Source organism: Gymnodraco acuticeps, unplaced genomic scaffold (genome assembly GCF_902827175.1).
Source record: "Gymnodraco acuticeps unplaced genomic scaffold, fGymAcu1.1, whole genome shotgun sequence".
Classification (NCBI taxonomy): Eukaryota; Metazoa; Chordata; class Actinopteri; order Perciformes; family Bathydraconidae; genus Gymnodraco; species Gymnodraco acuticeps.
The window spans coordinates 34,270-59,280 of NW_022991325.1; the positions used below are offsets into that span (position 1 = coordinate 34,270).

General features: G+C 45.9%; 1 protein-coding gene across 1 annotated transcript; it reads left to right on the forward strand.

Annotated features, from left to right (window-relative positions):
- The first annotated feature begins 3,035 nt into the window (after nt 1-3,035).
- On the forward strand, nt 3,036-19,113 carry axin2 (axin 2 (conductin, axil)). Its single transcript, XM_034240371.1, has 11 exons — nt 3,036-3,240; nt 4,124-5,067; nt 7,467-7,607; nt 10,230-10,332; nt 12,009-12,149; nt 12,744-13,165; nt 13,265-13,411; nt 13,741-13,974; nt 14,107-14,199; nt 14,780-14,905; nt 17,351-19,113. Exons 2-11 carry the CDS (start codon nt 4,235-4,237, stop codon nt 17,475-17,477), a joined length of 2,367 nt encoding a protein of 788 aa, XP_034096262.1. The 5' UTR covers nt 3,036-3,240; nt 4,124-4,234; the 3' UTR covers nt 17,478-19,113.
- Nucleotides 19,114-25,011: the final 5,898 nt, after the last annotated feature.

Sequence of the window (25,011 nt, forward strand, 5' to 3'; positions counted from 1 at the left end):
TTGGGCTTCTAGCAAGTCAGTGACGGCACTCTCGTCCTGTATTGTGCTTTTAAAGCGTTTGGATCTCCCTGTGAAATGGTTAGGGCCCCAACAAAGGGGTCAGGGCAGGGTCAACATCAAAAAGAGGCTTCTTGTGGTTACTTTACAGCACCCTCTCTCTTTTGTCCCTGCTGAACACAAGAGTGGGCATTCAAGGGTCAACAGGTGTGGTCTCATGGGGTTAGCGCCTCATGACAATTTACAGATGAATTAAAAAAGCAAACATTGTATCACAGAAGTTTGATATAGAAATGCATTAAAAATGTAAATAGTTGAATAGTCTGATCTTAACATGTCATTATAAGCAGACTGAGCGAAGCATTAAGGAAGCTTCCTGTCTGTCAGCAAAAATGGAACTGTCTGAGGACTCCTTTCTTTCCTTTTGCAGTGATATGTGCGGCCTAATTTAATTTGAGCAAAGATAACATCTTATCCCAAATGTGAAATATCGCACTTGTCGTGCACTTCAAAAAATAAATCTGATCTCAATTCTCCTTTTAAAGCTGACTTTAGAGAAGTTAATGCGCAGATAACAGTATAGCTACATATTTCATGGCTTTAATTTGGTCTTTGCTGATCAGCCAAGTGCCCCTTAAATGTCACGATGTTGGCACAGCTCAGCCTTTTTGTCATGTTGTGTCCAATCTCGCAGACAGCGAGCACTTCCATTTGCAAAGTGTTGGAAACTTTTTGTGAATTTTGGTCGCTGGATTGTTGAATTTGTGGCGGCAATGTTTGTTTTACCAAGCCCTGCAGCATAAACAGTGGCTACGAATGAACTCTTCATAATCACACTGTACACACATACGCGTGATTGCAAACGCAGACTGACGGACTGAGAAACACAATCACTGTCATACAGCTTTTTGATAACACCTAACATTTTACATTTCAAAAAATAAGCTTGTCTCAATCATCAGACGAGCTTCCAGCATGCAGGAAGTGGTTGGCAGGATGTCAATGTAATCAAACAAGAAAGGCTTGTGATAGTGCATATTTGTAAAAAAGCGGCAATATGTTACAAATACTCAGCAACATGTGGCAGATCTGAAATCTACAAGTTTGTTGCAGGATGCCGTGAGAAATATTGATCATCTAAATAAATACAAATATGTTCAGTTAATTGCTTGGAAATCCCCAGTGCCAATTCATTGTGAAGTGGATTACACGTCACCTTAAGCCATGCGTCCGAAAATAAAGATTTGGACAAACAGAAAAAAGACGGTAACAAATTAGATCAACATGGGAACTGCTGCACAGCATGATGTGTCTCTATGTAAAACTGAACATGAACTAATCACCGCTTCAGGAACTCGGAAAAGTGGAATTTCATTCGTTTTCTTGTCCTGTACCATCATGAGAGTTTTGTGAATTTGAATCGTCTGACTTATATAATTATATTCTCCTTTAAAGTTGATTTCAGACATCAAAGGGACAATATAGCCTTTGAAGTACCATGGGATTGGATCACTGTCTAACCCACTCTTTAAGATTCTGTCACAATGACATTAGGGAAGTCATGTGAATTAAAAGACTAGAAAACAGCTCTTGCCTTTGCTCTCTGTCCAATTTCAATCAAAATGTCATGCTGTGTCATTTCTCTAAATGTGGAACTGGCGAGTGTGTTAGGTTGACATCTTTGTGGCGAAAATCCTGTGACTAATATGTAAATTATTTGACAGTTACACTTTAAAGGATTACAAAAAGAGTGATATAACTTAAAGAATATGTTTGAAATCTGTGTGGACATTGTTAAATTACATGTATCCACATATTCTTTAGTGTCACTCCCCTTACTATGGTAACGATGTAATTAAGAGTGAATATTACTGAAATGACATAAGGATAATACGCCCAATCTCCCTATAAACCAATGTTAAAATTACAAAGAAAAATCTTGCAGTAAGAAAAGAGATATGTTCCACAATGGACTGTAAAAGTATTGTAAACCCTTTAATAATGTATTTTCCTCAGCTACACTAAACTTCCTCACGTCAGTTGAAGAGGCAACAGGCAACTAAAGTATCGCTTTTGTTTGCTTTGTGTTTCTGTTGAAACTTTGTGTAGTAACAAGAATAATGCTATTGGCGCGGTAGATCACTTACTTCTGACGCTCCAAAGCCTCGGGGAGTTGGCTTGAGATTGCCTGTCTTTGATAAGGTCCTGGCATACATGTAAATCTTTTCCCTGTCTAGAAAAGTTGAATAAACGTGCATGAACGTCTAAGCGAATGGGTTTGCAAACGAGAACTGTTTAACACAAAGGATTATTCAATTTGTTGGTGTTTTCAATCCTCAATCTTCATTCTGGTGTGTTTTATTGTATTTTTTGCTGCAAAGATGAGACGCTGCGTTTGTATGTATCTTCCGGGACCAGGCCAGCGGTTCGTTACTTTGAAGTCCACAGTTAAACCTTCAGCCCAGTTGGTTTAGAAACAGCCCGGAGGATTTCTACCGCCTGCCATGACTTCTTGAAACACTACCTGGGGAGAAAAGTCGAGGGCAAAACGTTTCTCTCCTTTATTCGAAGCTGTATTCAAATTCATCAGTGTGTTAGGACATTAAAGGACAATGCCGAAGCGGTTGTAGGCAAGCCTGTTGTTGGACTACTTTACTTTCACGTTTAAAAAGGGAGGCTACTCGGGTACATGGATGGTAAGTTGTAGGAAAGCTGTTCCACAGGCCCCCTCTCTTGGCCGCTTTGATGTGCTGCTGCTGAGCTTTGAAGTTGAGAAATGCGGGCTATGTTTCTTGTTTGTGGGCGAGAAATACGGTGAGATAGATAAGAAGCTTATGTGTGTGTGCGTGTGAGTGTATGTGTAGCCCAGATAAAAAGCCGAATATTTGTCTGGTGGTGCGTCTTCTAGCTGGGAAAAAAGTGGGATGTATTCTTCTAACGGAGCCCCCCCCACCTCCTTTTTTGCCTCCTCCAGATTTGGACACCCCCAGTGATCTACATAGGGACTGAGCCTGCCTACTCTGAGGTCAGTTGTTGAATGGGACTGGGTACATCAAACTACAGCGCTTGTTTTGCAGCGAGATAGGACACATGTGGCACGGCACAGGCTGTAAATAGTCCGTCGTCGCTTTTTCTGCTGGATTACTGCTTGGAGAATTCTGGACTGTATTAGGCTCTACTATAAATGGAGTAACAGTTCAACTTTTTAACGGGTTTTACTCCGGTTGGATCTGCTCTGCGATGGTATGTTGTTTTACGCACGTTTTTTTTAGCCTTCATCCATTGAATTTTAGAATCGGTTACATTGTGCTAGAGTAACATTGCCTGTTAAGAATGTTTTACGTGTAATGAGGCATTTTTGATCGCCTATCACACAGTTGATGCCGTTTATCTGTGTGTCGTTTAGGAAACAAGTCTCTTAAGACTTGGCACCGAGGCTCCGGTAAAGGCTTTTCTTTTTTAATGAGGTTTATATTATGCCATATATATCGCGTATTTCTGCCGTGTTGGTAGTGTAGACACGTTACCGAGTATATGGCTTTAATAGTGTCCTGTTATAGCCTTCTTACGTATGTATTAGGACGATTGGTTGCTTACATTTACGCATGAGCGAATAGTTTTTCCCGCGGGGCTTTTTACTCCTCGTACATTACAACGTTTAAGGTCATTGTGTTGCAGATCAGATGCATTTCCACTCGTCTTTACATTTCTGGGATGGTGAGAAGTGTGGAGACGAGTCTGAGTGTGTGATACAGACAGGGGTATGGTACGGTCGTCCGAAACAGATTGGGAATTAATTGGAGTTGAAGCCTGTGACATGGACTCGTTAGGAAAACACGTGTAAGCCACAGTTGTGAGAATACGGTTTCGGTGAAGAGTGAGGCTGTGTGAGATTATTACTCTTGTGAAATGTGTTTTGATGTGACAGATCAATGCACGTGGAGAATGTAGGCTGCAGTTGATCTCTCATTTAGATTATAAATAGATAAATGAAACGAAAAGAGCCTTTCATATTTCCTTTCTCTGTGAACCCGGCGAGGGTTTTTGAAAGGGACTGTTTACTTGATGTCTTTCTTTGAAGTTCAGCAGGATCTGGCTTTGATTAGATCAATACTTTGTGTTTCAGAGTGAAGAGGAGCTAATAAGCTCCCCCGCTGCTTTTAGAGAGTGAGGAGGATTAGGCTGGTGCTCAGTGGAGGCACGACGGCACTCTCACACGGCAACCGGAGCTGGAGCCATGAGCAGGGCGCTTACGGAGCACATCATCAGTAGCTTCCGAGAAGATGCTCCTCGTCCTCCGGTACCGGGGGAGGAGGGAGAGGCGTCATGCTACGACCCCAGCAGATCTGCCAAAATGAGAGCCCAGAGTACGGTTAAAGATATCCCCGCCGCCTCCGCGCCTCCCGGCTCCACGCCGCGGAGGAACGAGGATGGACTCGGGGAGCCAGAGGGCAGCGCGTCCCCGGACTCACCCCTAGTCCGGTGGACAAAGTCACTGCATTTTCTCCTGGGTGACCAAGACGGCGCTCACCTCTTTAGGACCTTTTTGGAGCGGGAGAATTGCGTGGACACTTTGGACTTTTGGTTCGCCTGCAACGGCTTCAGGCAAATGGACTTAAAGGATACCAAAACGTTACGAGTTGCCAAAGTTATTTTCAAGCGGTACATCGAGAACAACAGCATTGTGGCCAAGCAGCTGAAACCGGCCACCAAGACCTTCATAAAGGATAGTATTAAGAAACAACAAATAGACTCGGCCATGTTTGACCAGGCACAGACGGAAATTCAGTCAAACATGGAAGACAATGCATACCAGATGTTTTTGACCTCTGACATATACCTCGAATACGTGCGCACGGGCTGTGAGAACGCAGCATACATGAACCACGGGAGTCTCGGCAGCCTGAAGTTGATGTGCGGATACCTTCCTCCTCTCATGGAGGAAGAGGAGTGGAGTTGTAATGACCTGAAGGCAAAAACGTTAGGGTCTGTTGTTGGACTGTCTGCGAAAACCCTGAGGGCTACTGCTACCATCCGGACAGCAGCTGCAGTGCTGGAGAATAGTTGCAGGTAAGAGCCGCGCTCACCCACATCATGCATGTGTGTGTTATTACATTTGAGTGCATGTGTTAATTTGTGGCGTGCACACTTTCCTTGTGATCATCATTCCGTCATTAGTTAAACTACAGCGAATATGTGGCAGTTGGCAGTTTTTTCACAAATGCATAAGAGAGAGATAAAGGCACTCGATCAAAGAGTCTCAGAGGAACATGGATGTATATTTTTGCCCTCCTGCCTTGCAGTCAGTCAAGGGGGTGGAGGGGCGGGGTGGGTACAAAACATCAATGGATCTGAGGCTTCCTTTTAAGTAAATGGTGTCTTGCAGGCAGCCCTCTGCTGGCTTGCCCAAGTTTCCTGTGCTTTGAAACCCTTCCTCCGGTTCAGGCCCAAATTCAGACACCAAGCCTCATGTCTGTTACAGCTCCATGAAACTGTGATGCTATTGTAAAGTTGCTTCATGTTCTCCTTGTCTCTACTCTCTAAGCCATATTGCGATTGTACACTGTCTTAACATCTCCCTAACCCAGAGAAATGACCATACAGAGTTAAGAGAACTGTATCCGTCAGTCTTATGCCAAGCCGGGATATTGTTCTCTTGGTCAGAGATGAAAGCAGAATTGTTTGTGGAAAGCATTTGGGCTTTTATCTTAAGAGCTCGTCCCACACGTTGTCCAACAGCTGACATCTTTTCAAGCCAGGAACATTTTCAAAAGCTGGATGTTATGCATGAGTCTGCATCAAAGGGCTCTTTAAAAGTGTTTCACTCAACTACTTTGTCCTCACATCTGGACGCCAATTGTTACTTAGAGGCTGGACAAGTTCTTGATACTTTGGTTGGGTCAGGAAGTGGAATTGACTAAATAATCCATACTTTCCCTCTCAGGTTAACTAAACATTTAGTGAGACTAGAGACTACATATGCCCCCTCCCCTTGATTTTTAAAGCTGTGTAGAAAACAGAATAGATTAAGTCTCATAACTCAACTTTAACACCCCCTTGAGGATGTTATCCTTCATGTGAGCAGATGTCAGATAACATCATCACACAGTTACTCATTTGCTTGAAAGGGCCCATGTTGAGCTAGGAACCAATAAGCACACGGTTTGTTGACATGTGGGCATCTCCTGGTTTCCTGGTGTGATCCCCTGCATTCTTGTTTTTCACTAAAAGAAAATGGAGAGGGAGAGAGCCCCCTCTTTCTCCCTTCCGTCCCCCGCGCTTTCCCCCTGCCCCTCACCATCTCTTTAGGTCAACCAATTTCCATCTCAAACATGTGGAACTAATTTTGCCACTGCACTGATCCCGTTTCCTTCTTTTGGGAGAAACCTCCAAAACTCAACTCCAAAGTGATAGAAAAACACAACAACAAAACATCCTCATCTCAGTTCCGCAGCTTCAACCACCAATCCCACGTTGCCGTAGATTGTGTGTGTTTCAGTGTGTCCCTTTCTCTTTTTTCTCTATTCAGCACTTTTATCTTTCTTTTTTGAAAAAAAGATCTGTCTGACAGAGACTAAGCATGCTTTGGAGAGAGACAGGGAGAGACAAGAGGGGGGAAGACAGGAAGGGGGGATCATGAAAGAAAGAAAAGAGATGGAGAAAGAGAGCAGGGGGTGCAGAGAGCCCAGCTGTGCTAAATACCTGACTCTTTGCGCGGACCTTCCAAAGGTCAGGTTTGTGCTTGGGGCCTTCGGCTTTAGTCATGCTGGGGTTCTCCTCTCAGCACTCCCGGCAGAAGGCATTCTCATAAAGAAAGGGGCCCTCCTTCCCCCTTTCCCTCTCTCCCTCACCCTCCCTCACTAAAGCTCAAGTTCCCCCTTCCTCTTCTTCCCTCCCTCTTCCTTGTCCACCCCCTTCACTACTGAAACAGGAATGCAACACAGCAGGAGAGAGTAGAAAGACAGAGAGAGAGAGAGAGAGACTTTAGAAAGGAAAGCAGGGGGGAATGGGGAAAGGAAGGGCCCCAGACTGGATGACAGAGCGAGGGAGAGATAGAAGTAAGAGGGAGGATAAAACACTCCAAAGAAAGATAAAGAGATTCAAAGTGGAAAAGTGCCCGTCCAAACAAAAGAGTGTGGAGATAGCAGCAGAGAAAAAGAAGGTATATTCTGTTGTTCATTCACACACAGAAAAGCGGCTCACTTCACTTACTCCAACCATCACCCCCCCCCCCCCCAAACACACAAGCCCTGTATGTTAGGGAGGAGAGACATGAAAGAAGGTCGAGAGACAAAAGAAGAAGCATACCTCCATCTCTAACATTGTTGTCACATTGTCGCAAACAAACTCCAAGCTGTCACCTTCACTTTGTGTTGTAAAAAAATAACAGAGAAAGTCAACTCTACCCAGCTGTCACATCTCTCCCCTCTTCAAATCACAACTTTACATTTGGGACATTTCTTTCTCAGGCCCCATCGTCGAGGAGACCCTGCCAGCCCTTACTTTGTCAACTCCGGATACATTTTTGCCCCCGCCACCAGTGCCAACGACAGCGAGATCTCCAGCGATGCTACGACGGATGATTCCATGTCCATGACAGACAGTAGCGTGTAAGTGGTTTTCGTTTTTATTCCAATCTAACAGTTTTTGTGTCAGTTTGATATCTACCCAGATAATGTAGCAACTTCAAAAGACGTTGAGTTGACTTTGGCCACAGCTCTGGATTTCATTGTTTGCAAAGTATCTGAACGTGCCTGGCCAGGGTTCAGTCAACACCTTTCCAGGAATAAGTGTAGAGGTGTCAGGAACAATATTTGGCCTTGTGGTCCAACAGACTCAGCATTTCTTGAAGCCAGGGAACTGTTGCGAAATAATGGCCCGTAATGTATTTGAATGATCTTGATTGACTCCAGGTAATTCTATGAATGTGTAGTTGTTACTGTGGCCTCCGGGGAGATAACTCTGGGAAAGTCATTATGTCTGAGGACCTTTTGAAGTTTATTCTGATGCGTTGCAGGCTGGTGAGAAGGTTGCAAAAAATTGAGAACGTCTTGATGTGGGTGGGGGCGTCGCCTCATTTTCCTCAAAGTTGAAATGTATCCATCCCACCCACCCTTCTGCCACAACAGACTTGTTTTTTTCATATTATCTAATCGCTTTTTCCCTTTGAAGAGCTGAAGGAGAGGGGGGGGAGGGAAATGGCCATTCGGGCCTCAAGACAAACTCATTGAAAAATGTTGGCACCAAATGAAAGGAGGCTTACTCACATGGTGGGTCGGTTTCCTGCCACTGGCCTCCGCGGCGTGCTGAGATCATGTGTCTGTGAGGCTTTCACAGGGGTTACTCATTTCTAGACCTTGGGACAAGGCATGAGGAACTCCCCCTGGCCAGACTAGGGCACCCCCAAAAAATCACCTCACCCTCCCAACCCTCCTCAACAGCGTCTCTCCTCCACCCTCCAGAGCCAATAGCAGGAGTGGTTAGGCTCGAAGTGCAAGGGAGTGAGAAAATAAAGTGCATGGAGTATAAAGGGCTTAACTGAATCGCTTTCAGCCTATTGTTAGGTGAGGGGAGCTTAGGGGGATAAGAGGGTGGCTGGCTGCTTTGAAAATGACTTGCACAACTGAATAGGAGATCCTCATAAAGTAAGGGCCCATGAAACCATGAAAGAGTCCAGGGCTGTTTTCTCTTCCCCAACGTGGACAAAGCACCCAGCCATCACATGATTCCCAGAGGTGGAGACAGTTTGGATTGATAAAAACATAGTTAGCGAAAGGGAAGTTGCTTTGTGTGCGAATGATGTTTTGCCTCCAAGTTTGGGGTTCTTGTTAGCACGCAAGTTCCTCTGTTGAGTTAGACTTTGGAGGAGTTTCCTGTGTTTCTTCCTGCACCTGGAGGGATGATGGCTTGTAGTCTCAAGGGTACTGTTTGTGAAGCATTGATTTTCTGGTAGTAGGCCTCACTTTCAAAAAGCTTGCTGCAACACAGGCAATATCGGGAGCTTGGCTCCATTCTCTTCTTGATAATGTCTCTCTGAATTGTGACTTGCAGAACTTGTTTAGGGTAATATAAGAGAATGTCCATGTGTCAAAGTCATATACCTTTAATATTCACACCAAGGGCTTTGACACAGCGATCCCTCTTGTCCCCAGCGTTCTGTACTGCTAACTGATTTGAATAAAAACCCAGCTTCTTCTTCTCTCATCTCAGGGCACAATTTGATTAGTGTGTCCTTTTACAATGGTTAAAAGGCACACTGTGAATTGAAATCTCATTTCCCAGATAAAGAACAAGAAGAGGAGGATTTGGGAAGGGGGGGGGAGAAGGGGCGGGGGATTTTTTTCTCTTTTTGCTTATATCTTATTTATGGATTTACTTGGACGCTGGGGAATGCTGCTGCACAAACTTCAAACATTACCTTATCTTACAAACCAGCCTTTTGATGTTGCTGAGATCAGAGGCTCACAGCATAGCGCTTGCCAAACGAAGATGGCAGCGAGTGCATATGTGCATGAGTGTGAGATTTCAAAGAGGCAGCAGAAAAAGTAGCGTTTGGGCTAGGTCAGACACTTCTGAGCAGCCAAAACGGCTAAGATAATTGGCCCAGCTTAAGTGGCATATGACTGGAAATGCTAGCAGACACAGAATGAAAAATGGAGAACAAGATTCCCAGAATAAATGCTTAATTGTCCGGAGACCACTGGTATTCCTAGCTACATCTCTATTCTCATATTCATATGTCAGAGCTACCAAGACGGCAGCGCTTAAGCAGCGCTTGCTCGCTAGGTTCTGTCTCCAACCAGCTACTGAGCTAAGCGCTAATTCGTCTGCTTTTTAAACAACCATTGTCAGAGTTGACAAGGACTGATGTCATCTTATCGGCGGGGCTCTTCTTTTGAAGCCCACAGTGTGATGTTTAGCATATCTCTACCATTGTCCTGGTGTGTTTTGTTATGTGTGTTTTTGTTGCCTTGGCTTCAAGGGCTCCCCGGCCTTTTGATTTAGCTGTAATGGGCCTAGTGGGTGGTGTTGTGTCGGTCATTTCAATGATGAACTGCCTCCAAAAGGCTCTTTCTCCACAAAGATTGTATAACGGCACAAATGCATTGACAGTTGATGTGGAGGTATTGTGCCCGGCATAATAAGTTGCAGTAAATGATGAAACACCAATTATAAAAGAAAGTAGTTCAAGTGGTATTTTTAACCAAATGTAAATATTGTTGTTTTTACAGAGATGGAATCCCTCCATATAAACTGGGCACAAAGAAGCAACTCCAGCGAGAGATGCACCGCAGCGTCAAGATCAATGGCCAGATTACACTACCCCACTTTCCTGTAAGTCCTACTTCCTTAAGTTCTACTTCCTGTCTCAGTGTTTCCTTTTTTGTAATCTGCTAAACTCAAACTTTTACACACTGACTGGGTCCTGATTCCCTCGAGGAGTTGTGCTTTATTGTATTATTTTCCAGAGCTCATGTTGTGACAGAATACTATATTTCATTCCCCGAGTCGTTTTCATATAAAAGTCAGGGTAAATGAAAGGCAGCATTTGCATACCACTTCACTTCTTCTGCTGTTTAAAGCCACAGCCCCCATCTTCCCTGTAGCTTCTGTAAGGCTGTAAATATAAACTCGTGTTGTCATCTTTGTATTCTGATTCAGGAGCTGTAGCATCTCACAAAGGGCCATAGCTTAATATGTGTTATGCATCAATGATAGCTGTCGTTGTAGCATAGGTCATTAACATTGCAACAGTGTTAATGCTAATGACTTCATTCAACATCTAGGTTGCTCATCTCCCACCCTGATATCTGGTCCTATTTGGGTCATGCAATGTGTTTTAAGTTAAATATGTTGTTGACCTGCTGAATTGTGGTGGACAGCTTTAAGGAACTGGGTCAGAACAGATTGACACAGGTTATGAGTTGGCTCTGTTTGAGGCAGATCTTTTGTCTCCATATCCAAACACAGGTGTGTGGAAGTATGTTGAGTGCATGCAATCGACAGTGTTGTCTGTTCCGCCTTTTTTCTCTTCTCCTCTCTCTATCTCTCTTTCCCTTTCCCACTTGCACTCCTTTAATGTCTCCCTCCTGATTTGGAGATGGCTCTGTCTCCCATGATGCACCAGCCCCAGGCAGCGGGGGCCCCGTGCAGCGCTGGCGCTCCTTTGCCAGCAGCTCTGCTTGCCTTTCTTCTTCTTCCCTTCATCGTGTCTACAAAGAGATGAGAGGAACAACAAAAAAAGAGTCAAAATCAAGAAAGCCAGTGTGCCAAATAACAAAAAGTAAGAAAGGCAGAGAGAGAATCCGGTGCATAGTTAAAGAAAAGGAGGATAATGTGACGAGAGTACCTCTGAGCTGCCCTGCATGCAGCCGGGACTACTTCCCCTCAGATCTTCCTAGTATTTGACTCTTCTATCCTCTCCCTCCCTCTCTGTCTCGCTCTCTCTCCCCGCCACCATTGACACTTCACTAACGCACATCTCAATCCTCTTCCTCTCTTTTCACGCTGTTCATTTTGTCCCCCTCTCCCTTTTCTTCTTCCCCTCTCCTCACTCTCTCTTCTCCGTCGATATCTGGCTTTTATTCGGAGATTTAAAGCTGCGTGTCCCTCCCACCCCTAGTGTGCGTTTGATGTTTGACAAGGGCCCTTTGAAGTGTGCTGACTTCAGAGGCAGCCTAGCTGATGGCTTGGTCGGGCTACAGAGGGTGCAGGCAGGGGGCCTCCCCTCCAAGCGAGACCAACTGCTACCCTGCCATCACTACCCCCGTTCTCCCCCCCACACCCTGCAGCCTGGCACAGTCAAGGGCACTGGGCATGAGACGGTCATGGGAGGGATGGGCGGTGAAGAAGGTTCAGGTTAGCTCCAGGGCAAGGGCATCTGGATTAGGCCTTTTTGGAACAAGATAGAGCAGTGGATTAATGCAGCATATTGCATCTGTCAAAAACAGTACGAACTTACATCCACACACAATCTAAATGGTCCTCCCCCTGTGTTGTTTACCCTGCAGAGGACACATCGGCTGCCTAAGGAGATGACCCCTGTGGAGCCGTCGGCCTTTGCTGCACAGCTCATATCCAAGCTGGAGAAGCTGAAGCGAGAGCAGGACACCATGAGCTCGTTGGAGGAGAGGCTGCAGCAGATCCAGGAGGTATGGATGCAAACAAAACTGCTCTGGCAATTCCACACACATTGAGCATTGCTTTCATTAAGAAATTCTAACTTGTATCCAAGTTACCGCTGGAGAAGGCACTATGAAAGCCGATGTGCCAACTTTAGCATGTCGAAGAACAGGGAAAACACCAAGGGATTTGAAAGTCTGTCTCGGTTTAGCTTCTTCTTCCCTTTCCCTCTCTGTCCTCCTCTACTGCATCTGGAGGAACTTTCAAACTTATGTTTCTAGACACACTTGAAGCTCCTTCAAATAGTTAGCACTTAACTACTCTCCAGTGGCACGCTTGCTGAGTGTGTGCAGTGCCAGTCTCTTTGTGAAGCAGAGGCAAACTGCATTATAGATGAAGCGCACCCAAAGCCTGTTAGCGAAGATAACAGTGCGGCAAAAAGGAAACTCAAATCAAGTTATCCAGGCGTTTGCTCTCACTGATGTCACAGGACGATAGATATACGTTGGTGTAAGTTTAGACTTCCAAATTCCTCTTCTGGCTGCCTTTCCCACATGTGGATGGTGGCTATGACTGTTTTATCAATTGACTTAACCTTTGTATTATTTTCTTTGCCTATCTAGGAGGAGGAAAGGGAGGAGAGCAGTGATCCCACCAGCAGCACCTCCATCCAACACCCTCTGCTCCCGTCTGGCAGTCAGTGTGAGGAAGACCCTCAGGCTATCCTGGACGAGCACCTGTCCCGTGTGCTGAAGACACCCGGCTGCCAGTCACCAGGTGTGGTTCGGCACTCGCCACGCTCTCGCTCTCCAGATCAGACAGAAGCTCTGGTGTCCTCTGGCCACGGGCCCTTCTTCGGTGCCTACCCTGGGGCAGCCAAGGTTCTCATGACTGGCCGTCAGTCCACAAAGCACATCCACCACCACTACATCCACCATCACCACGCTGGGCCCAGGACCAAGGAGCAGATTGAGGCCGAGGCGGCTCAGCGCGTGCAGTGCCTCTGCCCTCCAGGGGGCGCCAATTATTCCGACTTCACCCCTGCGTAAGTGCAACCTTTCCCACCACTTTTCCATCAACATTTACCCTTAGTTACTTTGTATTCTTAAATCTGGTGCTAACTGGCCGCTTCTTCTTCCTCCAGTCGCTGCAGCACTTTGTCCAAGCGGCCAATCAAGGCCACCGATGAGGGCGTGTCCACCCGCCTTCCCCTAGATGCCACCGACCGCTCTCAGAATGTTTGGCAGTGGATCCTCGAGAGTGAGAGACAGGGCAAGCATAAGCCACACAGGTAAGAATCGCCACAACGGACATTGCCACCACGAAACACTAACACACCGCACCCTCTTTGTCGATAAGTCACTTTAGTCGTAGTCGTGGAGATTTATTTTGACATTTAGTTTGAGTTTGTTTCATGGTAAATGATTAAAAGAAACAAATAAGTACCTATTTGGTAAACACAACATTTAAAGTGGCAGTTTTGCATGATCATTTTAGAGATCCGTGAATTAAATCAAGTAATGAAAACACGTGTAAGTGCTGTCCTAGACTAAATCATTATTACTCCACTAAGCACTGGTGTCTGGAGTTCTCAGCTCATGTTGTATTTTACCCCGACAGCACACAAGGCCTAAAGAAGTCCAACCCTCTCGACTCAAAGACTTTGCCCAGCCGGACTCACTCCTCTTGGGGCGGAGGCGGCATTGGCAGCGGGGCTCACCTCCGTAGCCACCACCCCGGCCACCCTTTCATCCAGGACCCGGCCATGCCCCCCCTACCCCCACCCAACACCCTGGCACAGCTGGAGGAGGCCTGCCGCAGACTAGAAGAAGTCTCCAAGCCCCCAAAACAAAGGTATGGCAAACATTTAGCTCACATACATATTCCCCATCTTTCACATGTCATGGATCACCTTATTATACATTTGAAATGGTGTCAAATGATTTACCTTGATAACAATGTGATCGGTTTCTGTGGCTTTAACAGGCATTCAACAGCAGCCAGCAGCCTTCCGAGAGACAGAAGCCATCCGGCAGCTGGAGGCACCCCGCTCTCCAGCCCCGGACTCACAGCAGACGAGTACGTCTTCTTTTATCTGTGACACATTACTGTCTTTTTTTTCTACAGCTCAACTTCTCTTAATTAGATTTTTTTTTGTATTCGATTTCATTAGCAATAGACTTTGTTAGCGTTCCCTCCCTCTCCCAGCTCGTGTTTTCACCCTCCTCCTCGCAGATTTTCTCACTCTCCCGTTCAAAGAGAGATGTTGTGAGTCAGCATAGCTATGTCTTTGAACTCCTCTTCTCTCGCCTTTTAATCGTTTAAGATTAAACATGCTTTAATACGCAATCCTAACTACCCACCCGTCTCCCAAACCAACACATTCACGCTGGAGCCCAACAAAGTCGTGTTAAGCAGCCCCTGATAACTCAAATGTACCTCTCCCCTTCATACATGTGTTGTTGAATGGGTGGGTGTTTGATGTTAAGCTACAGCCACCTGACTCTAAAGCCGCTTTCAGTTTTAATTAGTTGACCCTTAGGTGAGCTAGCTGTCTGTTAACATCCTTCATTAATTATACTCCATAGATTCCTTGTCTACATTCAACAACCTGACTCTTACAAGTACAGCGCTCTAAAACCAGTTTTTATTTGTTCAGGTCTAAGGAGCTCGTGGTCACCTACTTCTTCTGTGGTGAAGAGATTCCTTATCGCAGCATGATGAAGACCCACTGCCTCACCCTGGGACACTTCAAAGAACAGCTTAGCAAGAAAGGCAACTACCGGTAATTACAAAACCACTGACAAAAAACACATCACATATTCTGATAGACGGGGTTTGTTGGGCTGGTTGTCTGTGTCTGTATGTGTGTGCACTTGTTATTGCACTTGTATTTGCTGAGTGGGAGTGTGAAATAATGGAGGCGGATAGTTGAAAAGAAACTGGGCTGATCCACTGTATTCAGAGCTTACAGAGAGGGGGGGAAATGAGGGGGGGTTGTGGGGCGAATTTTCCCCCCACATCTGGTACTGATTTCCACGGTAAGGCAGCCTTAATAAATATGGCTTTGAAGACTGGGCCATTTTATTTTTTGCACAAAGACCATTGCGAGGCCTTCAAATTCCTCCTCCACACTATTGCATCAGGCATTAAAATCAAACGCTGTAAGCACCTTCTTTTGTTAACGTCTGATAGCAAGATGATGAGGGGAATTTCAAAAACATAAGACCTTATAAGGTAGTTCAACATATCTGGGCAGTTTGAGGACAATACATCAGGAACTTATTTATCAAGTTGCAGTTCTGCTTATGTTGCACGCCACTGAAAAAAACACAAACTGCATGCCCATGACATCAACATTAGGTTACAGCCACATCTGCTTGTTAGTCAAGAGAGAAAGCCTGCAAACAAGTCATTGCACCCCTGCTATCCCATAACTCAGCGAGCGAATGAGAAGGGGGGAGGTGGGGATGAAGCGTCTGGCTTCAATGGCAGCAGAATGTGTGGAGTTGGTTAATTTGGACATGGCAGCGGTACAGTGGAGAACAGTACGCCACGGCTCTGCCAGACGATATCGGTGCCAGATGTTGCAAAGAGAGAAAAATGCTGCCACATAAAACATGTTCCAATAGAAACGACTCCTTCTGTCTCTCTCTGTCTCACTCTCCGAAACAAAGTGATGACTTTGAACTATTTGTGAGCAAAAATGTAGCAAAAAGAATCAGCCAATCAGACTGAGGAGGGTAATGCATTTATTTGGTTTCTACAAACGCAGATGAAAAGGCTAAATCCTGCCCACTAACGCTAACGTTAGTCAACTGTGAAACTCATGACCCAAAATGCCATATCATTAAACAAAGCCATCAATTGTCACATCGCTGCACACTTGTGTAGAAAGTCTCGCAGCTGTGGTGGTGCCACCTCCTCCTCTTTGGCTTGTGCGTAATTACAATCAACACGGCAAATAAAAGTGCATGTGTATGTTTTTGCACAACCCTTCTTATGTGCCGTTTGAACCACTCTAAACTGAGCGATTGCTCATAAAACAGCTTTTTTAATCTCTTTTTTCTTCTTTTGTTTGTATTCTGAACGCAAGCACACTTGGGCAAAATGAGGCATCTTTCCATTACAAAGCTTATCATTAAATCCCCTCCCGCTGATCTTTTGCTGGGTTGAAAGTAGAGAGGAGAAATCATTAGGAGCTCCAGGAGACTTCACAGTCACCGGGACCAAGCTAACCCTGGGAGTTATCTCTGCTTGAGAGAAGAAGAAGAAGAGTGGGCTAGCTAGGTGACCTGTGACCTCCAGGAGACTGTCTGAGCGGTGCCACCCCCCTCCCTTTAAAAGCCCCTCAGGCTCGTCCAATCTATCACACCCACTCAGCGAGCCAGGAAGGCCTGCGCTCCGCTTTCTGCCCTTCCCTCTGTTCTCCGCTGGTGATCGGAACGCTGCCCGAAGTGTGTGTGTGTCTGATGGCAAGTGTGTAAAACATAAGGCATGTTTATGTGCAGGCAGCGGAGTGTGCTCCTTCAGTCACATGCAGACTCTCAGGCACCTGAAATGCCAACCTGTGTGACAGAAAGGCCCTTCATTTGACAGCCAGCCCAATTAGAAGCCATGGAGACACAGAGGGAAGGGGGGGGCTACTGAAGAGAGAAAGAAAGGGGAGGGGGGGGGGCTTAAGACGGCCTCTAATTAACCCTTCAACTTTAATAAGACCTTGCAGGACAGATAGGCATCCGTAATCTGTATATGGTCAGCAGTAGATGAGGAGATGAGCACACATGGATGAACACACACACACACACACACACACACACACACAGAAACACACAAACAGGCGGTTTCTAACAGCTTGAATTATCACAGTGAGTGTTTAAAGGCAGGGTTCAGCTCTGTTTGTGCAGTGGTGTGATGTGGAGTCAGGCTTAGCCTTTGAAGTGTGCGGGGATGGCATTGAAGGCTATGACTAAGTTGTTTTGAGCAGGATCAATTTCTGGCTCTCAGAGTGTGTGTTTGTGTTTGATTTGGACTAAAGGGAGTTGTGCGCAAGCATGTATATGGAAGTATTCGTGTAGGTGTCTCAAAGCGCTCTTAAAATGCGATGAAATGTATCAGATGCACTCCTGCTGCAACTCCTGTCATGAGTTCAAGGTTTATTTATTTGTTTCACTCACACCCACGCTCAACATTTTCTAATCACGGACCTCTCTTTGTGTTTCCTTCTCAGGTACTACTTCAAGAAAGCCAGCAATGAGTTTGAGTGCGGTGCCGTGTTCGAGGAGGTGTTGGAGGATGCCAACTTGTTGCCCATGTACGAGGGCAAGGTCCTGGGCAAGGTGGAGAGGATGGACTGAAAGCCACTTTGTTGCCAACCAACCAATGCCCTTCTCCCGCCCGACCAAAAGCTAAACTGTCCCTAAAGAAACTTGAGCAAGAGACTCTTTGTGATTAACAAAAAATACTCTAGACTCCTTTTTTTTTTTTCTATTTCTTAATATTAAGCTAAACAGAGTTAATATATCCAGCACAAGAGGAGCGATTGAAGGAAGACGAGCCAATGAAGTATGCCGAACCCAGAGGAGGCACCGCCCCTCCCTGACTTTATCAACCAATCAGCCTTAGAAACACAAGGGAATGACATGAGAGACTTAAAAAGAACACAAAGGATGATGATGATTGGAGGCTAGTGGGGGGGAGACCCCGCCTCTTCTTAAATATATAACCACTGAAGATGTAGATGACTGTTTTATTGTGATGAGAGACTAGCACCAACCTGCTCTTAACACTTCGACATCGCTACAAAAACGTCTGTACGTGTGCATATACATACATGCATTTATGTATATATACATGTATTATATATAGAGATGCTTTTCGTCATGAGTTGAAAGTTTTTATTAAGTATTTATTGAGAAAAAAAACAACCACACTTTACCCTGTTCCTTAGTTTTCTTAAATATACCCCTCCCTCCCTCCCTATTTCCAGCCAATGGGCAAGCTGCTTTGAATGTTGGGAGAATACTGTGGTGATATTGTTTGTTTTTGTCTGTTTTTTACTTTATGTGACACTAGCCTAGCACCTCCCATAGCCTTGTCGCCCGCCTGATCTGAACTAACAACCTTCGCAGTGGTCTTGTTCCGAGGCGCACTCTTTTCCATTCTAATGGTCAATCCCAGTCTTATATGCTGCTGATAGTTTGTAATGTTAAGTTTTTCACACTAGCATTTCCTCTCCCACGTCCCCCCTCCCTCTATTCTTCTCCCAGTCCGGCGACAGAGCTCAATCTTTTTGTTGTGCCTTTGTTTGTAAATCAGGCATTGCACGAGGGGTGGGGGGTGTAAACAGATACACACAGAGAGGAGACCTGGAGCACCAGCTGTACCATCTAATAATGGCAGTGTTTACAGCCCGCACACCAAAATCACTTGTGCTAACAAGAACAAGTTTGGGTAACTGAAAACGACTTTCTCTGGGAAGTCAGCTAGCGTGTCAAAAAAACACAAAAAAGTAAAAAGTGAAGAATTATGGCTCCGATACCTTTTGAATGTTGTTACAGTAACATCGTATATAGCAGAGCTCCTGTATACATTGTAATTATGCATTCTGAAGTATGAATACTGATACATGTGATGCACACACACATAAATGACACACACAGTTTCGCTGGTGTTTTATGAGTACAGCACCTGTGCCTACATGGATGCCATACCATGTGCTACCCTGTTTCAGGGGTTTAATATATATCCCTTGGTTTTCAGAAGGGTTTCATGTTGAAAAGATATTTTTATGCTTTTAATAATATCCTGTAATCATGTTTTTTTGTTTTGTTTTACACTACGGCCATTTGTTTTTTGTTTCGTTTCATTCTATCTAAACTGTAAATTATACATTATATAAAGAGTTTCATTTAAAGATTTACATGGACCTATAATTATTGTAATTATTGAGAGATGTAGCCTTTATTAAAGTTTTATATTTTTCAAATGAAATCTGTTTGACTGGATTTGCTTCTTTCACCATTGTTTTCACTGCACTATAATGTCACTGATATATTGTTTGATATTACTGCCAGTTCATACCACACAGCAAGTTAGAGAATATTATTTTCCTGACAGTTATCCAACTGTTTCTTGTATAAAAAACTTTAATAAAACAATATATCAAGTACATATTAAGTAAGCACCGAAGGAGTAACAACAGATTATTAAAATAATTTTTTTTTAATGAAATCTTTGTAAAGGTTGCTGATGTAAGATGTTGTTTACAAAAACTACTATCCAATCAATTATCACTAGAACCAAAATTAAAGGTGGGGTATGTAATTTATTTCAGAAACACTTTTTGTTATATTCCATGGAATGCTCTTAACATCCCGATAGCAATGAATACATTAAGTGCTTTGACAATAAATACATACAAAAATTAATCTGTGGAAGCCGTGGCGCTGTAAAAAGCACGACCAATCATCTGAGCCGGCCCGGCTAAAATAACTGGATGGCCTACTTGCCTGTCAGCCTTCCATCTGTGCACAAACTTATCTCGTGCCCTCATTGGTCATGTGCGCGTTCGTGTGTGTTGGAGGAGGGGCTCTGTAAGGAAGTCTGAAGGAAGAGGCAGATTTTTTATTTTTTTGTAGTTTCAAATTCTAGCGCAATCGAGCTGGTTTCTCCAAAATTACCTACCCCACCTTTAAGTGTACATTGTAGTGCCGAGAGAAGGGAGTCGGAGGCGGTGCATCGAAGGTGCAAAGCTGGCTTTATTGAGAAGCAGAAAACCACATGTTGTCGGGTCGCAGCCCGGGAAGACAAGAGAAAGAAGAAAGGGGGGCACACAATGGCGGGTGGCGCAGTGGTCTGTGCGTTTGATCATCAGATCAAGGGGGCGTTGGGGAACTCCAGTTCGAAACCCGCTCCCGCCCCACTGCGTCAGGCCGTTGTGTCCTTGGGCAAGACACTTCACCCGAATTTGCTCCTGTGGGTATTGTCCACAGTAGATGAACATTACATGTATGATCTGTATGTGTAATGTGTATTTGTAAAGCGCTTTGAGAGTCTTTGATAAAGCGCTATAATATAATATCCTTAATAAATAAGGATTATTATTATTATTATTATTACAATAAGTAGTCAACATCATATGTGCCCGTGTGGAAACAATACCCCCAACCCGTAGTTCCATGAGTGAATTATGTAACCTAGTTAATTAGTGATCACTACACAAGCCCCCCCAGAATTCAACCATGGACACAATCCTCGCGTCTGGGAGGAAGCACCACAGGGGCCGAGGAGGGTGGGGCCGCAGGCAAGGGCCGGGCCACGAAACGGGTCGTCGGAAGGAGGCCGCAGAAGATGGTAGGGGCCCCAACGAGGGTGAGGGCATCGTCGAAAAGGGGGCCGCGGTAGGCGTCGTGGCAGATGAAGACAACATCCGACAGCCGTAGAAAGCTGGGTCGCTGTGCTGCGACGTGGGGACGGGCGTGAATATCCGGTGGTCCCCAGCAGGAAGGAGCGCAGCCCGGCCGCAGGCGAGCGCAGCCCCGGCAGCGCAGGCGAGCGCAGCCCGGCCGCAGGCGAGCGCAGCCCGGCCGCAGGCGAGCGCAGCCCGGCCGCAGGCGAGCGCAGCCCGGCCGCAGGCGAGCGCAGCCCGGCCGCAGGCGAGCGCAGCCCGGCCGCAGGCGAGCGCAGCCCGGCCGCAGGCGAGCGCAGCCCGGCCGCAGGCGAGCGCAGCCCGGCCGCAGGCGAGCGCAGCCCGGCCGCAGGCGAGCGCGCAGTGGCAGCGGGCACAAAGTCCTCGGGAGGAAGGAGCAGTATCCCCGGGAGGCAGGAGCAGTCTCCCCAGGAGGAAGGAGCCGTGGACAGGGGAGAGGCGAGACAGGGTCCAGAAGTGTGCCACCCAGGGCCGATGACAGCGTGGGCGACGTCCGAAGCCGCCGTCGAGGCGAGCCGAACCGTGAGCCGCGGTTAGAGGAGAGGCCAGGCAGGATCCAGTAGTGCGCCACTAGAAAGAGTAGAGAAAGAGAAAGAGTGGGCGACGTCCGAAGCAGCTGCCGAGGCGATGGCAGAGGCCAGACAGGGTCCCGAAGCGCGCCACCCCATGAGCCGATGAAAGCGTGGGCAACGTCCGAAGCAGCTGCCTAGGCGAGACGGGGTCCAGAAGTGCGCCACCCAGGCGGCAATGGAAACGTGAGCGGTGATGAAAACGTGGGCGGCGATGAAAACGTGGGCGACGTCCGAAACCGCCGTCGAGGTGGTGAAAAAGTGTCCACACGAGGTCGACCGTCTGATCAAAAACGTGGGCGACGTCCGGAACCGCCGTCGAGGTGGTGAAAAAGTGTCCACACGAGGTCGACCGTCTGATCGAACCTCCTCTCAGGCACCGGAAAAAGCTCAAAAGGGTCGTCCTGTCCACAATCAAAAACAGGTGGGCGAAATTGTGAGAAGATCCACACGAGGTCAACCAGGCCTGGCCGAACCTCCTCTCCGGCACCACCAAAAAGGGTTAATAGTCAGATGTTAACATATGGAAGCAGTCAGCCGTTTAGCTGCTAGCCGTTAGCCGTCAGTCATCATTGTTAGCCGTTAGCTGCTAGCCGTTGTTAGCCGTTAGCTGTCGTTGTTAGCCGTTAGCTGTTGTATCCGTTAGCTGTCGTTGTTAGCCGTTGTTAGCCATTAGCTGTTAACCGCTGTCGACCGCCGTTATTCGATGACGTCGGCCCCGGAGTCTCTGCCAGGCGGCGTGCCTCTACCAGGGAAGGTGCCGCTGCGTGTAATGGCCAGCACCCCAGGGGTAAATTGCCGGGCGGCTAGGAAGAACCGGTCAGCTTCTTCGGCTAAAGCGCAGGGCTCCACACTAGCCGTGTTAGCGAGCGCAGCCTGGACATGCAGCCGCATGTCCCGAAGAAACAGTTCCATGAAAAAGAAATCGGGCTCTTCCGTACCTAGCAGGTTGTGTATCGTCTCCATGTGGTCGGAAGGCTTGCTGTCTCCCAGTGCCAAAACGATGTGGGAATGGCGAGCGACGTCCCCGGCCATTCCGCGGAGGGCGCACCGAGCCTCAGTCCATGTGCACGAGGCAGCCAAGGACGTCTCCAAAAATCTCCGGCAGTTTGCGAAAAACTGCGTTTCTAGCCATGTTCGGTCCAGTCTCGGAGACTTCTGCAAGACTTATGTCAGGGTCACCAGTGTAGTGCCGAGAGAAGGGAGTCGGAGGCGGTGCATCGAAGGTGCAAAGCCACATGTTGTCGGGTTGCAGCCCGGGAAGACAAGAGAAAGAAGAAAGGGGGGCACACAATAAGTAGTCAACATCATATGTGTCCGTGTGGAAACAATACCCCCAACCCGTAGTTCCATGAGTGAATTATGAAACCTAGTTAATTAGTGATCACTACAACATGAGTATTTTTATAATTCACCCTAATGAAAAATATGTGAGGGACCAGGTTGAATGCAAAGGCTGTGAGTCACTTCTTTAGAAGCAGATCCTGTTGAACATGATTTTTGTCTGTTTCTTTGACTTTATTTCCAACATATTCATATACAAACCTTCGAGATCACAAGGCTGTGTTGTTCACTTTACGGAACTTACAAAGCTAACGTTTGTCTGGATCACTAGGTAGTGCATAAAAAATATATTTTAGGTTATGGGCGTTCTTGTAGTCTTCTTCTTATCGTGTCCACAAGGCAGTCAGTTACAGGGCTTGGTTAGATGTGGTTCAGCCACAGCTGAACACATTGCTGTCTCTTCTCATTAAACTCTGCCAAGTCCGATGTTGTGCAGGGTTGCTCCAGCAGGGGGCATATCAGGAGATGTTGCATGGTTTGTGGTTCAATGCCGCAGTCACACACAACGTCCCCGTCATTTAGGTATCCCCATTTGGCGAGAGTGGCTTTTGCACATCCAACACCAGATCTTATTCTGTTTAGGCATTTCCACACTGCGTAGTTGGTGTCTGCTCCAGGGGGCAGTGCCTCGCTCGCTTTTAGCTCCATTGTTGTTGCTGATGGGAGGTTGTCAAGTCTTTCTTGTTCTTGTAGTAAAGTTCTTGTAGTAAATACAAAAATATAAAGATTCAGTACCTCGTATTATTTTACAAGGCAAATGTTTTAACAACATGTCTTACCATAACTTTATTCTCCACGAGGAAAGTCAGGTTAAACAGATATTACACAGAGACATAGGCACCGGGGCTTCGGTACAAAAAAACGAATACACATCTTTACGTTGAATGACAACATAAAACCTAGTTTTATCAGCCCAAAGTAGTGAAATGGAAATCTCATCACTAGTTGGGTCATTGTGAGTGTTTGGTGGACTGAGAAATAAAGATAGTATTCAGCCTGTTTGTGTAAATCCCCGTACGGTAGAAGGGGACATTCTCAGTAGAGAAGATGGAGAAGTGAAATATCTGAAGTCTCAAAGGAGATTGATATCCAACGGAAAATATAAGACAAATCAGGCAGTTTAACAAATATAATCTTACTGCAATCCATTCTTGTTACATATTACCAGTCCAATATAACCGTTAAAAACATCAGAATGAGCTGTTCCATTATGAATGTAAAACTGTAAATAAATAATAGGAAATGCTGGATGGTGGAAATACAAATCCCCGCCATGCTATAGAGAAATGATATAGACTGTAAGTAAGTAGGAAGCTGTTGTTAAATACCTGTGGTAATTATCCCTGACAGTAAAACCTGCCTTCTGTGTAACCCTCATGTCTTCCTCAGTAATGAAGAACATGAGATGGTACAGCAGCCCAGCTCTGTGATCACATGGTGGTGCAGATTGAAGGTGCGGAGGTGAACTGATTAATTTATAAAAGTCAGCCATGTTTTTGCATTGTACAGTAAGGCAAACAGCTGGACTGTAGACCTTAAAAAAGTCAGTTCAAAATAAATAATTGAAGTTTAATTTCATGAGTTGTTAATCACTGTACACAGAAATCACTAAAATCCTGAATCCTTTTGATGCGTCACAGCCCCTCAGTGGGTAAATGTACGCGTTCTGTATTCAGCAATTAACATAGACATTAAGCATGGAAAAGGGGGCACGGGCTAATTGGTCCAATTAAAGAGCAATGAGGACCAGCAACTCTCTGACAGTCAACACAAACAGTAATGAAGCATCCCCTATCAGAGGTGCTAGCCATGTTTGCCTCAATTATCCGGCTTTATTTCAGCGGCGGGGGGAGATCATTCAGTGGTGGGGCACGGGCTGTCTGCAGACTCACTCCCTTGTACAGCTCAATTCAAACAGTTGACATAAAAAAAGAGACTTGCAATTGGCAAAAAAGCGTAACGTAACAAAGATAACAGTAGTCATTACTGACAAGCTTTCACTTCCCACAAAATGATTTTTCATTTTGTTGTTCCTGGCAATATGGCAACAAAAAGAGGAAGAAAAACAGACAAGCCACCAATGATTGTCACATCTATGAGACACTGTAGGTTTTTCTATTCCTTAAAGCACATACTTTTTTGCCTTAAAAAATGTCTTTACTGCAGCCACCCCTGATGTTTGTATTTCTAACACCACAAATTAATTTCCCAGACTCTTCTCTTCAAAGGCGCAGAGCGGTGAAAGTCCTTCACATGATCAATGCATTACATACCGCCCAAACCCTAAAATCAATTCCTCGATGCCTCTAACTTCACAATGAGGAGGGTTAAATCAGGCTGAACCAGCTAGTTTCTGTTCAACTGTCTAGAATGGGGCAGGTGTAACCCTCTACCGTCCACCCCCGCTCCCCCAGCTCTATTTTTACAGCCTCTTGGGGCTCTGGCTTTGAAGGGAAACCTATCCAGGAAAATTGCTTGCATTTTTCCCCAGCGAAACGTTGATAGATGGACATTGACTGTCGCATTCCCGCTCTTGCACATCAGGAG

Bases quoted from the DNA above. Each gene is read 5' to 3' on its own strand.
- axin2 (XM_034240371.1), top strand. From the start codon at position 4,235: ATGAGCAGGGCGCTTACGGAGCACATCATCAGTAGCTTCCGAGAAGAT. The intron at 13,166-13,264 runs GTAAGTGCAACC...TTCTTCCTCCAG, and splicing joins TATTCCGACTTCACCCCTGC to TCGCTGCAGCACTTTGTCCA. The intron at 14,200-14,779 runs GTACGTCTTCTT...TTATTTGTTCAG, and splicing joins CCCGGACTCACAGCAGACGA to GTCTAAGGAGCTCGTGGTCA.